Here is a 13,871-nt window from a genome sequence, read left to right on the forward strand (position 1 = left end):
CCAGAAGTTCCCTAACCAGGTCCTCTCTGACTGCCTCCTGAGTTCATCTGGGATTCTGGAAGGAGGGATGTCCTGGACCCTGCTCAGAAATATGGAGGCAAAGAATTTGTTAAAGAGGTCAGCTTTATCATCTGGTGCAACCACCAGATTGCCAAGCGTGTCCTGCAGGGGCCCCATGTTACCTGGTGACTTCTTTTTACTCCCTATGTATTTAAAAAAGGACTTCTTGTAGTCTTTGATCCGGGTCGCTAGTCCCAGTTCTGTGTCAGCCTTAGCCTTCGTAATAGCCCCCCTACAATCTTGAGCAATGGAGGTATAATCCTCCTTGGTGATGGCCCCTCCCTTCCATCAGGTGTACACCTCCCTCCTTTTTAGCTTTCAGATGATTATGAATGCCTTTGGTGAGCCATGGGGGTTTTTGAGCATCTTGCCCCCTCTGACTTTCATTGGGATTGTCACCCTTTGGGCTCAGAGGATTGTCTCCTTAAGGAACGACCACTCTTCTTGGAATCCCAACTCTCCACCCCTCCGGGACCTCAGTGCCTCCCTGACTAATCTCCTTAATTCATTGAAAATGGCCCTCCAGTCCAGGGCTGCTGCCTTGCTGCAGGCCTTTGACACCCTGCACTAGACAGTGAATTCCAGTACGCGATGATTGCTATCGCCCAGGTGGTTGAGAATCTGCAGCCCCCTCACCAGGTGGTTGCCTGTGGCAAGGACCAGGTCCAACAAGGCATTCTCCCTGGTGGGACTGTGCACCTCCTGGGTTAGGTGGAGGTCCTGTACCTCGGCTAGGAACCTATGTGAGCGGTCAGACCTAGCTGACTGCTTCTCCCAGCAGACGTCTGGGTAGTTTAGGTCACCCATGATGACCGTATCTCTTGACTTAACTGCCTCCACGAGCTGACCTGAAAATTCCTAGTCCAGCTCTTCCCTCTGGTTGGGTGGTCTGTAGTAGACACCCACCGTTAAGTCCCATTCCCCCTGACCCCCTCATATTCTAACCCAGAGCACTTCAGTCTGCCCCTCCTCTGACGTTGGTCCTGGGTAAGACATAAAACTGTACCCTACTGGGGTGGGTTAGTGTGGTGGGGATGTCCATGACAGGGAAGCCTCCATGAAATGCCACACGTGGCCATCCCAGGGAAAGGCAAATATGGGGAACCTGAAAGCCTCAGCCCCCACTGCCTTGTGGGTCATCCTTTGGAGGGGAAAAGCTAGGGAAGCACACCTCAACAGACAAGCAAGAGAAGGAGGTTTCAGGGGGCCCAAAAAGATCCAGGGGCCAGGAAACAGTAGGATCTGAATGAGACCAAGGGGGATCTGGTAGCCCATAGAGGGGCTGAGGAAGAGAATGAGGGATCTGGTAGCCCAGGGTCAGGATCAGAGTGTACAGAAAAATCGATGGAGAGTGATGACGCATGCAAGGCTTGGGGTGTGGTACAGGGTCAGAAGAGTCACAGTTATCCCATAAGGCACTAACCATAGACAATTGGTGATCGTTACAGTAAGATCAGGACAGCCTCCCACACTTTAAACAACTATTTACATCAAGGCAAGGTTGGCGAGAAGGGCAGACTGCCCACAGATCAGGGTAAAAGAAAATGTCTTGGCCTCCAGGGGCTTCACAGCCATCCCTAGAGACGGTACTATGACATCACTGTTTTTACTGTAGAACCCTGGAAATTCAACCTTAAGACTAAAATGACTTTTCAAAATACGAATCGTTATTAGATACGTTTAATCCTTCTATCATTATCATGATAAATAATTACCTTGGGGCATTTAAGCCATCCAATTCAAGAAAAGCAAACACTTTGTTTAGGCACTTTTAGAAGAGCACTACTCACTTACTTGACAAACTGAAAATAAACAAATCCAAAAATATAAAAATATCCTGTAAGTACTATACCTTTGTAAGAGCAGCAGTGTGATCTTCTCCACAACAGATATGAACAATTTTCTGAGATCTTAGTGATTTCAACAGAGTAGGAACATACCTGCCTGAAAGTTATAATAGAAATGTTGGGTCACTGTGATGTAAGTAAATTTAAAATATGTGTATTAAGCAATAAGAAAAGAGAATTAATAAACACTGCATTCAAATTTAATTTTCAAAATGACTGATCTTTTTAAGCCTATTTATTACACTTCAGAACTCAAAATGAGAGCAAACTGCAAAAGATGAGTAACTCAGAGTACCATACTGAAATCCTACAGTAAGAATTCATTTTCTCCCACTTTGTCAAAGGATAAAGTTCCCTAAAATAAAAAGCACTAACTCAGGTACATGATTTCAAAAGTCACAAAATACAAAGCAGCAGAATATCACACCTGTGGCTGACAATGCAGAAAGGATATTATGAAGAATGTTTTGTTTTTAAAAAACACAACAAAGAAGGTAAAGCATTACAATGAATTGTAATATTCCAGGTGTTATACACTGTTCATTCATAGCACTTTAATAGAGAGGGGAAGGGAGTGTTTGCGTGCAGATTTGAGAGATGGTTTCAGTTTCCCTTCAGAAGTCAGAGCAAAGCAGCGTTGTCATCTGGCTGCATAAATGAAGTTAAGAAATATAAAAAGTATAATTAAATAAAATTTGTTTGTGTACATGAAGAAGCTTTAAACATTTTCCTGACATTGAAAATATATATAATTATTGACAATGTGTACTCAATAGCAGCAGGGAACAAGGATTCTAAAGAAGAAAAGCTATGAAAAACAAAGTTTAAAATAGAGCAATGTCTTCTTCTATCAGCTAAAGTTCCTGGGAAATTTTGACCACACAGAACCAGTCTGAATCTTTCTAATTCTCTCATGAAAAGTGTTGGTGAACACAAGAATTATTAATTCAGAAACAAGCTTTAGTTGCATAGCATTTTCCTCAAGAAGTTTTTGATAACCATTCCTCCCCCTTCCTGACCTATATCACATAACCAACACTACCATTCCCAGGATCACTGCTTTTTCACCCACTTCTGTCATTTCTTTACAAGAACAAGATATTTGTGAGGAACTCTCGTAACTGAATTTCTGTATCCACAGATTTATTTACACATCATAATCGTCACTTAATTGCACCTGTGCAGGTGCATACCAGGTCATCTTCATAACTAGAAGCCTACAACTTAACATACCCCAAAATAAATATAATTAATATAAAAGGAAAGGACTGTTTGTTTAAGCAGTTTGTACCTGCATGTTTACCAAAAAAAAAAAGACAGACCCAAACAACGAAGAGTGAGGACTTACTTCCTCCGAGGTACGAGTGAGAGAAAAGAGACAAATATATAGTGAGGAGGAAACTCAAAATTTGTCCGTATCTAATGAACATAGAGTAGATTGTATAAATTAAGCTGAATCTCAGAAAATGTGATTTACCTAAAGTTCCAGTTCTGAACAATTAAACAAATCATTTTGCCCAAACTTCAAAAAAGAAAAAGTTTCTAAATATAGACTCAGAATCCAAAACATTTGTCAGTCATAACGAAAGTATTAAAGCACACCATCAGATCTTTTGACCATGAAACAGGGGGAAAAAAAAAAAGAACCAAAAAACTATTACATCTTTTGTAAGAAACTAACATCAGTTTTCACAAGCAACATCTAACGCAGGCTTTCTTTTTGATGGTCCTGTCTAATTTCCAGACAGTTATACTTGACCTCATTCTGGAATGGGAAAAGCACAGTACAGGCAGTCCTTGACTTGCAACGTTTCAAGTTGCAATATTTCGTACTTGCAACGTTTCTAAATTGACGCCCTGTTTCAACTTTATGATGTCAGTTTTGACTTTACAACGCTTGATCCGATGCGACACCACGCCAGCAAACAAGTTTGCTGCATTGCTCATCTCCCTGGAGAACATCTGTCCAAACTTCCTTGGACACATTCTTTAAGAAAGCAGACAGACAAGACTCCAGAAAAACCCGCATCCAAGACTCCTGAAAAGACTCCAGCCAAGAACCCTTCAAAAAGACCAACCAAGAGTCTTTCAAAAAGTCCAGCAAAGTCACCTCAAAGGAGTCCTTCCAAATCAATACAATTGCTATTTACAATATAAATACACTAGTGTAGCTATATTACTCATCTATAATTGATTGAATACAAAATCCTGGGGTATTTTTAGTGAAAATAGGGTACTGGGCCTTGGTTCAGGAACCAAGCCCCCATTTATAACATTGTTTCTTATGAGAAAATTGGTTCCGAGTTACAACGCTTCCACTTAAGATGTGGTTTTCAGGAACCAATTGTGTCGTAAGTCTGAGGACTGCCTGTATACACTTTTACCTTTCTACCACTCACATGTAAGGTGTTTATTAGTCTTACTGAAGTCAGTGGGAGTTGTTACTCATACAAATTTTAGCAAGCATGCAAACATTCATTCAAGGTCTTTAGTGAAGATTTTATAATCCATGTTGGCTCTATAAGGAGAAAGCTGCCCTAGACTCTGAACTGCATTTTCAATTGATCCCAAAAGGCCCAAGATACAGCAAATATAAACTGGATACTGACCAAACCAGAAAGCCAAGTTAATCACAAAACTCTGCTTTTCAGTTATATTAACAAGGACCCCAATCTGAAAATTATTCCAAACCACCAAAAAGAGACAAACACAAATTAAGATTCCTACTATAAAATGTTCCATTACCGTAATGACTACTTACCATTTTCATCATTAAGACCTAGCTGACCAAATTTGTTGCGTCCCCATCCAAAAATGGCTCCAGAAAGAGTTAGTACAAAACTATGTGCTCCACCTGCTGCGATTTGTGCAAAGGGGATTCCCAATAAAGATTTAATCAACTGTGGTGAAGTCTGCTTTTTAAAATCATAACCTAAACCTAGTTGACCATATTTATTCTGTCCCCAGGAAAAAACTTCACTTCCTGTTAAATAAAAAAACATATAAAATTAAAAATGAGAAAGGATGCATACGCTTCAACCATAGGTAAAAATAAACTTACTTTAACAAAAAATGATCAACCTGCAAAATATTAAATAGATGCACTACCTCTACAGAAAGTTTAGAACAAATAATCTCAGCAGTTTGGCAATTTATTCCTCTTTGTTCTTTCAAAGCCAAAAAAGCGATTGTAAATTTAAGGCTGACATCAGACCTAGTCATCTGACAAATTTGAAAATAACAATAATCAGTTCAAAACCTCCAACACTGTACTTAACATATTCATATTAAAAATGCCAGCTATCTATTAGCATTACCAATTCAACTGAAAACAGTATATTAAGTAATTTCATAACAATAAATGTACACACAATGAATTTGTGCGGTTACTTTGGAGTAAGGTTAATATCTATACTACTGAAATAATTCTTTCAAGTCTGAGCTATCATTCTGTAACTTATCCTATCACTCCACAATAGGTGGCTACTTATTCGTTAAGGTAGCAGCCAGGCACCTTTACAAAACACAAACAGGAACACCTCAGCAGTCATCTGGCAGGCTGGGGGGCTTCAGCAGCATTTCAGTGGTGGGAGGATTTGCCTGCATTCATGCCAGGGCCAAGCTGGTGGAAGCTGCGCCTGCTCTGCTGCTGCTTCTTCCTATTCTCCTACTGCAACACACGGACAACTCCCAGAGAAACTGCATCAGTGCTGCCACTTCCTCCCACTCATCACCACCCCTCACCCTGCCACCCCCCCATCTCCTGGCTGCTGGGTGGGTACAGCTGGAAGCTGCATGGTCCTGGCACAGCTCCCCACTGGCTAGAAGCTATGCCCATACCACAACTGGATGAGTGTGTGTTATGGGACGGGAGCAAGGGAAGGGGTGAGAACAGCAACATCGCAAACCCAGTTTCCAATTACCCAGCCACAGTGTGGGCACAGGCAAAGTCCTCTGACTTCATGGCCCATATCCACTGGCTCCACAGGCCAGATCTGGCCCACAAGCTATTACCCAGGGAAATAATTTTTGCACCTGTTTATTGGTTCACAGGAGCTATACTGATATATGATCATCTGTCATCGCTTTGCCTACAGTAGGGAAGTTCTACAAAAAAAAATCTCAATATTGTTAACAAAAATTCATTTGTCTTACATCAATATTAGCAATGTTACAAAGCTGCAACTTAGAGGGGCCATTGCCATTAGACTAGAAGATTATCAGCCCCAGTATAAGCAAATTTAAGGTGACACCACTTAGAATACTAGGGGTCCATGTACATTCCCAGTGTTACCAATACTAATGAACCTAAAATCTACATTAGCAAATGTCAACATTTGCAACATGTTTTACTGTAGGTAAGTCACTTGTGTCAACCCCTTTATGAAATTTTCTGTGAGAATGAATAGTTCTTTTGAGGTCGGAGCAGGCAAAATATAGCCCATGGGTCAGATCCAACCCGCCAGGCCATTCTGTCTAGCCCATGGGGCCTCTAAAAAATTTAGAAAATTACTATTTATCTGCTCCTGGCTGCCTGTCAAAGATGATATGAGCATCTGTCTGCATACCGATGCGGCACCACATGGCTCCCAGCTGCATCGCCAGACTGAGGGAGCATGGGGCCTTTGCCAGTACCCCAGAGTGTGGGTATGTGTGCAAGGAGAGACAGAGTGTGCGTGTGTACAGAGAGAGAGAGAAAGAGAGAGAGAGTTTTTGTAAGGCAAGTCCCACATGCACATGCACCCACAGCCTCCTTCACACTGCCATACACATAGACCCCCACACCTAAACCCCACAGCCACCTACCCCCCGCACACAGCCCCTCACAAACTGCATACCAACCACACTTCACATATCTACACACCCACCTGCTCCCTCACCCCACACTCACACCCCCACACCTACCTACCCCCACAGACACACCCACATCCTCCCCTACACCCCATATACCCACATACCTACAGCCCCCCACAAACCTATACCCCCAACAATATACAAAAGTAAAACTTTATTTTAAATTATTGTGCAATCACCTCTATCTACACTACGCAAACACATGTAAATCAGGACAAAAATATTTTATCAAATTAATGGATGTTATAGACATTCACTTTTTAGAATATAATTTGGTACTTTTCTGGTTCCAAGATGGCAAAACCCCTTGCTGAAAAGAGAACTTACAGGGGCAAGGAGAGGGAGTTCTGGTGGCAAAGGTCAGAGGTTAGGGGGTGGGCCTTCTGGTCACAAGGCTGCAACCAGGGGGTAGGGCACCTATCAAGAGGCAAGGCTACCCATGTGGCCCTTGACAGCTTGCCAAAACTTGGTAAGCAGCCTTCCACACAAAATAATTCCCTGCCCCTAATCTAAGTAAATCAATTCTCATTGCTATAACTGTGTGGACTGGAAATTGACTTTTAAATGATATAAATAAAAGCCCAAATCAAAAATGTGCTTATGTCAAACTGCTGAATCCAATATACACTCAAAAAAACTACTTAATGAAATTTCAATAAACCTTGATTCAAAGAAGTTTATTAGCTTGGTAATGAAAAACAATAACTAACTTAAGGCAGAGGTCAACAACGGTTTGGGCTGGAGTGCCAAAAACACCCCAGCCTCAACACATGCCTTGACTTGGCATGCCAGGGACAGACATGGGGAGTAGGGGGTGCAGAGCTGTGAGGGGGTTTGATCCTTGTTGCTGGTGACAGGTGAATGGACACCTCCAAGCAGAAGGTGGTATAGGCCCTAGTCCTTTCCCCACCATGCACCCTGAGGTGCACATATAGCCGCTGCTGGCCTTGGAGCCTGGGCTCACAGAAGGAAGCGAACAGGCTGCAAACTGCTGCACCGGGGTCCACAACCCCACCCCCATTCCCTGGCCACTGGTGACTGCACGCATGCTTCAGTGCACACAGCAGGGAAAGGGCCATGGCAGCAAAACTGCAGCCCCTCCCCTACAAGCAACATGCCCAGCAGGGGCTTTGCAGACCTCAGTTCAGTGGCTTGCAGCCTCCCACCTGCCTGCCACAGCTGGGCTGGGCTCTGGGCAGGCCCCTGCTGTCCTCCGTGGAACCTGGGCTGCTCACAGCAGGCAGCAGGGAGGCTCCAAACAGGTGCACTGAGGTTGGCTGACTCATTGCTACCAGCAGCTGCACATGCATCTCCAGATGGAAAGCCAGGCAGGAGCCAGGGTTGTACTGCCCTGGCCTCTTCCCTGCCATGCACCTTTAGGCGTGAGTGCAGCCACTGCCAATGCTGGGGCTCCAGAGCCTGGTGCAACTGTTTCCAACCTCTCGGCTGCCTTCCACATCCTGCCAGAGATCTGGGCAGTTGCTCCCAGCCGCAGAGCCCAGGCTGCCTGCTGCAACCAGCCTCCTGGCTGCCTGCTGCAAGCAGCTGCAGCTCTGTGGCCAACAGCACCTGCCCAGAGCCTTGACCAGCTGTGATGTGCCAAGCAAAATGGCTTCACGTCCCATGCTCTGGCATGTGTGCTGGGGGTTGCAGATCCCTGACTTAAGACAAAATCTAAACAAAGTCCCCTATTGCAAAGAAAAGCTAATCCCCAAGCATCTTACAGATCACTGAACAAGAGCTGTCCTTGTATAGGCTTACAAATTCCATCTAAGCCAATTTAAGGCCAGTTTTGATATCTTATTGGTGGTAGCACCAGTTTTCAACCCTAATTTACTTAAATCAACTCAACAGTGTTTTAAGCCAGGCCAAATCCTAAATTTCCCATCTCTTCAACATTTCATCTCCTTCCCCTAATTTCTTTCTTGGCCTATGACAACCTTGTAGGTCCTGAAGGTGAATCCAGGACTTCTGCCATTAGAACAAGATGCAACCTAGCCAACTCAAGCAACTATCACATCCTGGCCCATAAAAAGCCTATTAGACATAAACCAATTAGCAGAAATCCCCTGCTGCTGATGTAAATTGGTCTGTGGAGAGTTTAGGACTTGGAATCTATTTAGTACTGCACTCTCTTCCATAAAGCCAAAACAGCCCACTCCATCAGGATTCCAGCCAAATAACCCATGTTGTCGTATTCATATTCGAGTAGAGAATTAAAAATACGTATCTACCCTGACTCCCTGTTCAAATACAAGCCAGGTAAAATGGCAGAAGTACTGAGGGCTGATTTGGCACTTGAAATGTACTCCTTATAAATAACTATTTGGACTTCAGGTTAGCAGAATACTATTCAAGTTGTGTCAATGAACAAAGTTTTCTGCTAAAAATGTCAGCTTTTGGTGTTGTACCGTTCAATTAACTGGAAATACAAAAGGCTAGGCAAAAAAAATGTGATTATGGCTTATTTTATGCATCCCACATGCTATCCAGTTTGGAAACAGCCCTACTATCTTCACTAATGCTGCATCTGCTTACAGCATCACTAACTCGCAGGATCAAGGCCAATATATTTAAATGATTTACAGCTACTTAATAAGCAGGAGAGCCTATAAAGACCACTATATGCTTCTGAATTTTGTTAATTTAAAAGCTTACCCCAAGTTTTTGAAAACATTGCCATATCAAACTAGTTTAAAGCCTGTTTGGACTTTTGTCTTCCATTAAAAAAATCCATGCCAAGTGCCTAGTCAAGGAAGAAACCTTATTTTGTTATACTCATTTCACTAAAAACAAATGTTGCTCTTTAACTATGATCTGCTTCATTTAATTTTGCAATGTAGAAACCAAAAAAAAAGGGTAACTACTCTAGTTTACTTTCAGCTTTCCTTCTTCTGGGTGTCTATACCAATCTACACATAATGCTACATACAATTATTCAGGTAACATAAATATGTTCTCAAAATCCAATGAACATTAACAATAATGCTCTCAAAGTTTTTAAAATCCCTTCTGTAATGATACAGAGGTAAGAAAGTTACTTTTTGCAACCCCAAAGAACCCCGAGTAAAAGGTAGACTAGAAGATTGGTGGCAAAGTAGCAGTTCTGGAGAAAAGTGGAAACCATTAAGGAAATCAAAGCAACCAAAGGTCAAACAAATGAAGAGAACATGCAAAACAAAGTGAATAAAAAATGAAGGTATGAAGAAAAATTGGTAATAAATAAATTATTATTTGATGAGCTTAGTATATTTCACACAGTGAATACTTCTCTTCAGTTCAAATACTTATCAATGGGCCAAGCTTCTGCAATAGTAGATGGAACTTGAAAGAGGGTAAAAGGTACTCTGGAGAGTTATATATAAAATTGTATTTTAAAACCTTTTGAATTTATTAATATGAATTTACACAACAATTCCCAACAATCTGCCTTACCTTTTGAAAGTGCAAGTGAATGACAGTAACCACAAGCTACTTGTACTATTTGTATCTCTGATAAACTTTTGATATTTCTATGGGAAAAAAAGAGAAAGCATTAGACCGCTGCATCTAGGTATTGTGACATACAAGATGAAATGTGAAAGAGGAACGTAAAAATACTTGTCAAACTTTTCCACTAGCATGTGGTTGAAGCTAGAGTAAATTTTATGAAGCAGACTTTATTCAAAATCATAAATTACAAGATATTAAACCAAAGTTCTTATTGACTGGAATCCACAGAAATTACCAAGACTTATTAATACCAAAGAAGTCCCTTGAAGAACAAAGGTGTTTAAGTGACACTAAGAATATCGTAGTACAGGACTAGGAAGCATTAAAGGAAGAGGTTAAAAACAAACAAACAAACCCTCCTCCCTACAAACTTGCCGTGCTCTAGGTCTAAAGATATAAAAAATCTATTCCTCACCACCCTAATACAATAGAGTGGATACATCAGGACTCCTCCTAAGCAGTCCTAAAAGAACATCAAGACACAAAGATTACATTGTCTTCCCCTAATCCTAACTTCAGGGGGAAATTAGGCAGAGTTGGCTAGGGACAGACATTACACATAAACTGGTTTAAGTGATTATAAACTGATTTAAACCTGTAAAAGAACAGATGTTCAGTGCGCATAACTCAGTTTGAAAATGGCTGAAACCAGCTTGAGATAAACCTAGTTGTATGTAGTATCAGACTCAACTGATTTGGCTCAAACTGGTTTATGCAATGTCTGTCCCAGACCCCTTGCTGGTTTAAGATCAACCAGCACGCCTAGCCTCTTGACATGCTCTCTGGGCTGGGCAGGGCTCTCTGCTCCACAGCAGGGCTGGCCCCTTCCCTCTGCTCCCTCGCTGGAGCTCTGGCAGAGACTGCAGGCACAGCTGGGTTTGCCTGGCTTCCCCCTGCCCTACCCACCTCTTGCTGCTCAACCAGGAATCCTTCCACCGCCCCCGCATCTTCCACAGCACAGACCCCAGCCCTACAGACCCTAGGCATGTGGTATGCTAAATAATGCTGAGAGGCGTCTGTATGTATGCCTCTCCAACTTCACTGGGACAGACAGACAGAACAGTGACCACTTAGGGCCTTTTGGAGCTAATCAACAGGTCAACTGGTAAGCTGTTTAAGAAGAGTTTGAACTAATGGAGAGAAGCTATTATTTTGCTGATGGGGTGTTAAACACTGTTCTGCCCCCTGCTGGCTTGCTTGCCTGTCATTTTGCTCCAGACAGTATAAAGAAGCAGGGAGGGAGATTAAAAAGCTCCGTACCATCAATACATGCATACACTGCACACACACACACACACCACCCCCCACACCCCTTCCCTCAGGGCACTGGCAGGGGGCTGGGGTCTAGCAACACTCCCACCCCTTGAGCAGCCAGCAGGGAAAAGCCTGGGATGCTGCAGGCAGACCCCCTAATCAAAGTGTCTGGTTTAGGCCTAGCCACACCACCCCTCAGCTCAGCACTGTGCAAAGGGAAGGGAAGGCTGCTCTAGCACCGCCCCCGGCTTCTAGCTTGAGCCACTGCAGGCATATGCCTGAATTCAGTCCAGAGACAATGTCTGTCTGGTTACAAACTGGTTCAACATAGCCAGGTTAGACTGGCTAAGATTGAATCAATTCAGGCTCAGGCTTTTTGAATGGCTGTCCCTAGCCCATATGAGCCATTCATACTGTATAAGAGTCTATTTTCTATTAGTTAAAACTATAATAGATTACCATTGAGATATTTGTATAGTTAACATGTTTTATGTCAAAACTTAATGAGATAAGTCAGAAAAGTCCTGCAAACATGCAACTTAACTTTACTATTATGTAGTTACATTGATTTCAACATGTTTAAGGCAGTACTCTGAAAATACCGTTCAGTTTAATAAAGGTGCTTTGGAAATGTAGAAGTATATCATGCTTATAAAACCATGTTACTTATGCAATCAGAGAGACAGTTATTTGACCACAGCTGAGAACCTTGGAGGTAAAATTACAACATGGAGATCAGATTGCACTTCCCCTGCCCATGTGACTATTTAAAGGAGTGCAAATTCCTAACAGATTACTTCACTCAAGGTGCGTTAAGCAGCATCTACCCATCTTCATTTCTGTTTTCCAAAAACACTCTTGGAATATATACTATTCTTGGAATATATTCATCTACCAAGTGTGCCTATTATCAAGAAACCTAGAAGTGACTGGGAAAGAGGCACTGAAAATGATAATGTGAGGTTTTACGCTGTAAAGTATCCTTATATATTATCTTTTAGAAAACTTTAATTGTTGAGAATTGTTTGAGTAATAATGTTTATACACACCTTTCAAAATAAGATGGTTACTTAGAAAAAAAAAATTATTTTTAATTTTTTTACCTGGGTACTCTAATGCATTCTTCTGTTCCAGGCAAGCCAAGCTGTCCTTCAGTAGCTAGACCCCAAGCATATACTTGGCCTTTGTCATTTAATGCTAGCGTATGGGCTTCTCCACATGAAACGGATACAATATTTTGGGCATCAAGGGCACCAACGTGCTCTTAAAAAAAAAGACAAGAGGAGGAGTCAGATTTTGATGTTATGATTAACAAACAAAAATTATTCAGTTCAGCCATTACCTACTAAGGCATAAAATGAAATAACACAGTATATTAACCTAGATTTCTCAATTAGATTACACACAAAATACAACATGATCATAGTGGTGCCAAGTAACTTAAATTTAATAAACGCGGGTGTGTCTATACCAGATCTTTACTGTGGAGTTGCCTAATTAGCTCTCAAGTAAACATCTCAGCATCTACACATGTGGCCCTATGAGGCCATAGTAAAATAATAAACTCCACAACAGGACAGCACTTGTAAATACAAGTACTGTTCTGCTGCGGTTTTTCCATGCACAGCAATGCACATACAGACACTGACCCAGCAGGCTGGGGCACAAGGGAGCATCAGTACAGGGGCTGCCTGTTGGCTAGCCCCACACTGAAGCACCTCGTGCCCCAGCCAGTCCCTCTGCAGCACATTAAGCTGAGCTGGAGCAGCCCCAGGCTGACATGCTGACCCCCTGGGCCTCCCACCAGGCAGGGGTGCTCTGACCTGGCTCAATGTGCTCCAGTCCCAGCTGCATATTCAAATGGTGTGCCAGGAGCAACAAACTCTGGCACAATATACACTGGAGTTTATTGCTTGAATTAATTTCACATGTAGATGCACCCCCATAAAATCAATTTGCATTAAGTGATTAAACAAACATTTCAAAAGAGAAAAGCATTCCACATATTTACTTAAGGATAATACATAAGCCTTTTTAAGTCCTTTAAAATTCACACACAATAGGGTTGGTTCAAGACCTGGGGGTCATCATTGACTCCAAGATGAACATGGGCCGGCAGCGTGGAGAGGCAGTTAGGAAGGCCAAACGCACCTTGGCATGCATCCACAGATGCATCTCAAGCAGGTCCAAAGAGGTGATCCTCCCCCTCTATGCGGCACTGGTCAGAAAAGGATCTTGGAGTCATCATTGATGCCAAGATGAACATGGGCCGGCAGTGTGGGGAGGCAGTCAGGAAGGCCAAACGCACCTTGGCATGCATCCACAGATGCATCTCAAGTAGGTCCAAGGAGGTGATCCTCCCCC

At 42.5% G+C, this 13,871-nt stretch overlaps 1 protein-coding gene across 3 annotated transcripts in view; it reads right to left on the reverse strand.

The window, feature by feature from the left end:
- Window positions 1-13,871, reverse strand: part of HERC4 (HECT and RLD domain containing E3 ubiquitin protein ligase 4) — a 64,966-nt gene that overhangs the window by 42,182 nt on the left and 8,913 nt on the right. For all 3 annotated transcript variants that reach the window (XM_019538479.1, XM_019538481.1, XM_019538480.1), the window contains exons 3-6: window positions 12,611-12,770; window positions 10,197-10,273; window positions 4,669-4,890; window positions 1,913-2,004 (exon numbers count right to left, since the gene is read on the reverse strand). In XM_019538479.1, the coding sequence (XP_019394024.1) occupies window positions 1,913-2,004; window positions 4,669-4,890; window positions 10,197-10,273; window positions 12,611-12,770 (551 nt within the window). The remainder of the gene's footprint in view (window positions 1-1,912; window positions 2,005-4,668; window positions 4,891-10,196; window positions 10,274-12,610; window positions 12,771-13,871) is intronic.

The sequence above is a fragment of the Crocodylus porosus genome, unplaced genomic scaffold (assembly GCF_001723895.1).
Source record: "Crocodylus porosus isolate Cpor-Errol unplaced genomic scaffold, CroPor_comp1, whole genome shotgun sequence".
Lineage (NCBI taxonomy): Eukaryota > Metazoa > Chordata > Crocodylia > Crocodylidae > Crocodylus > Crocodylus porosus.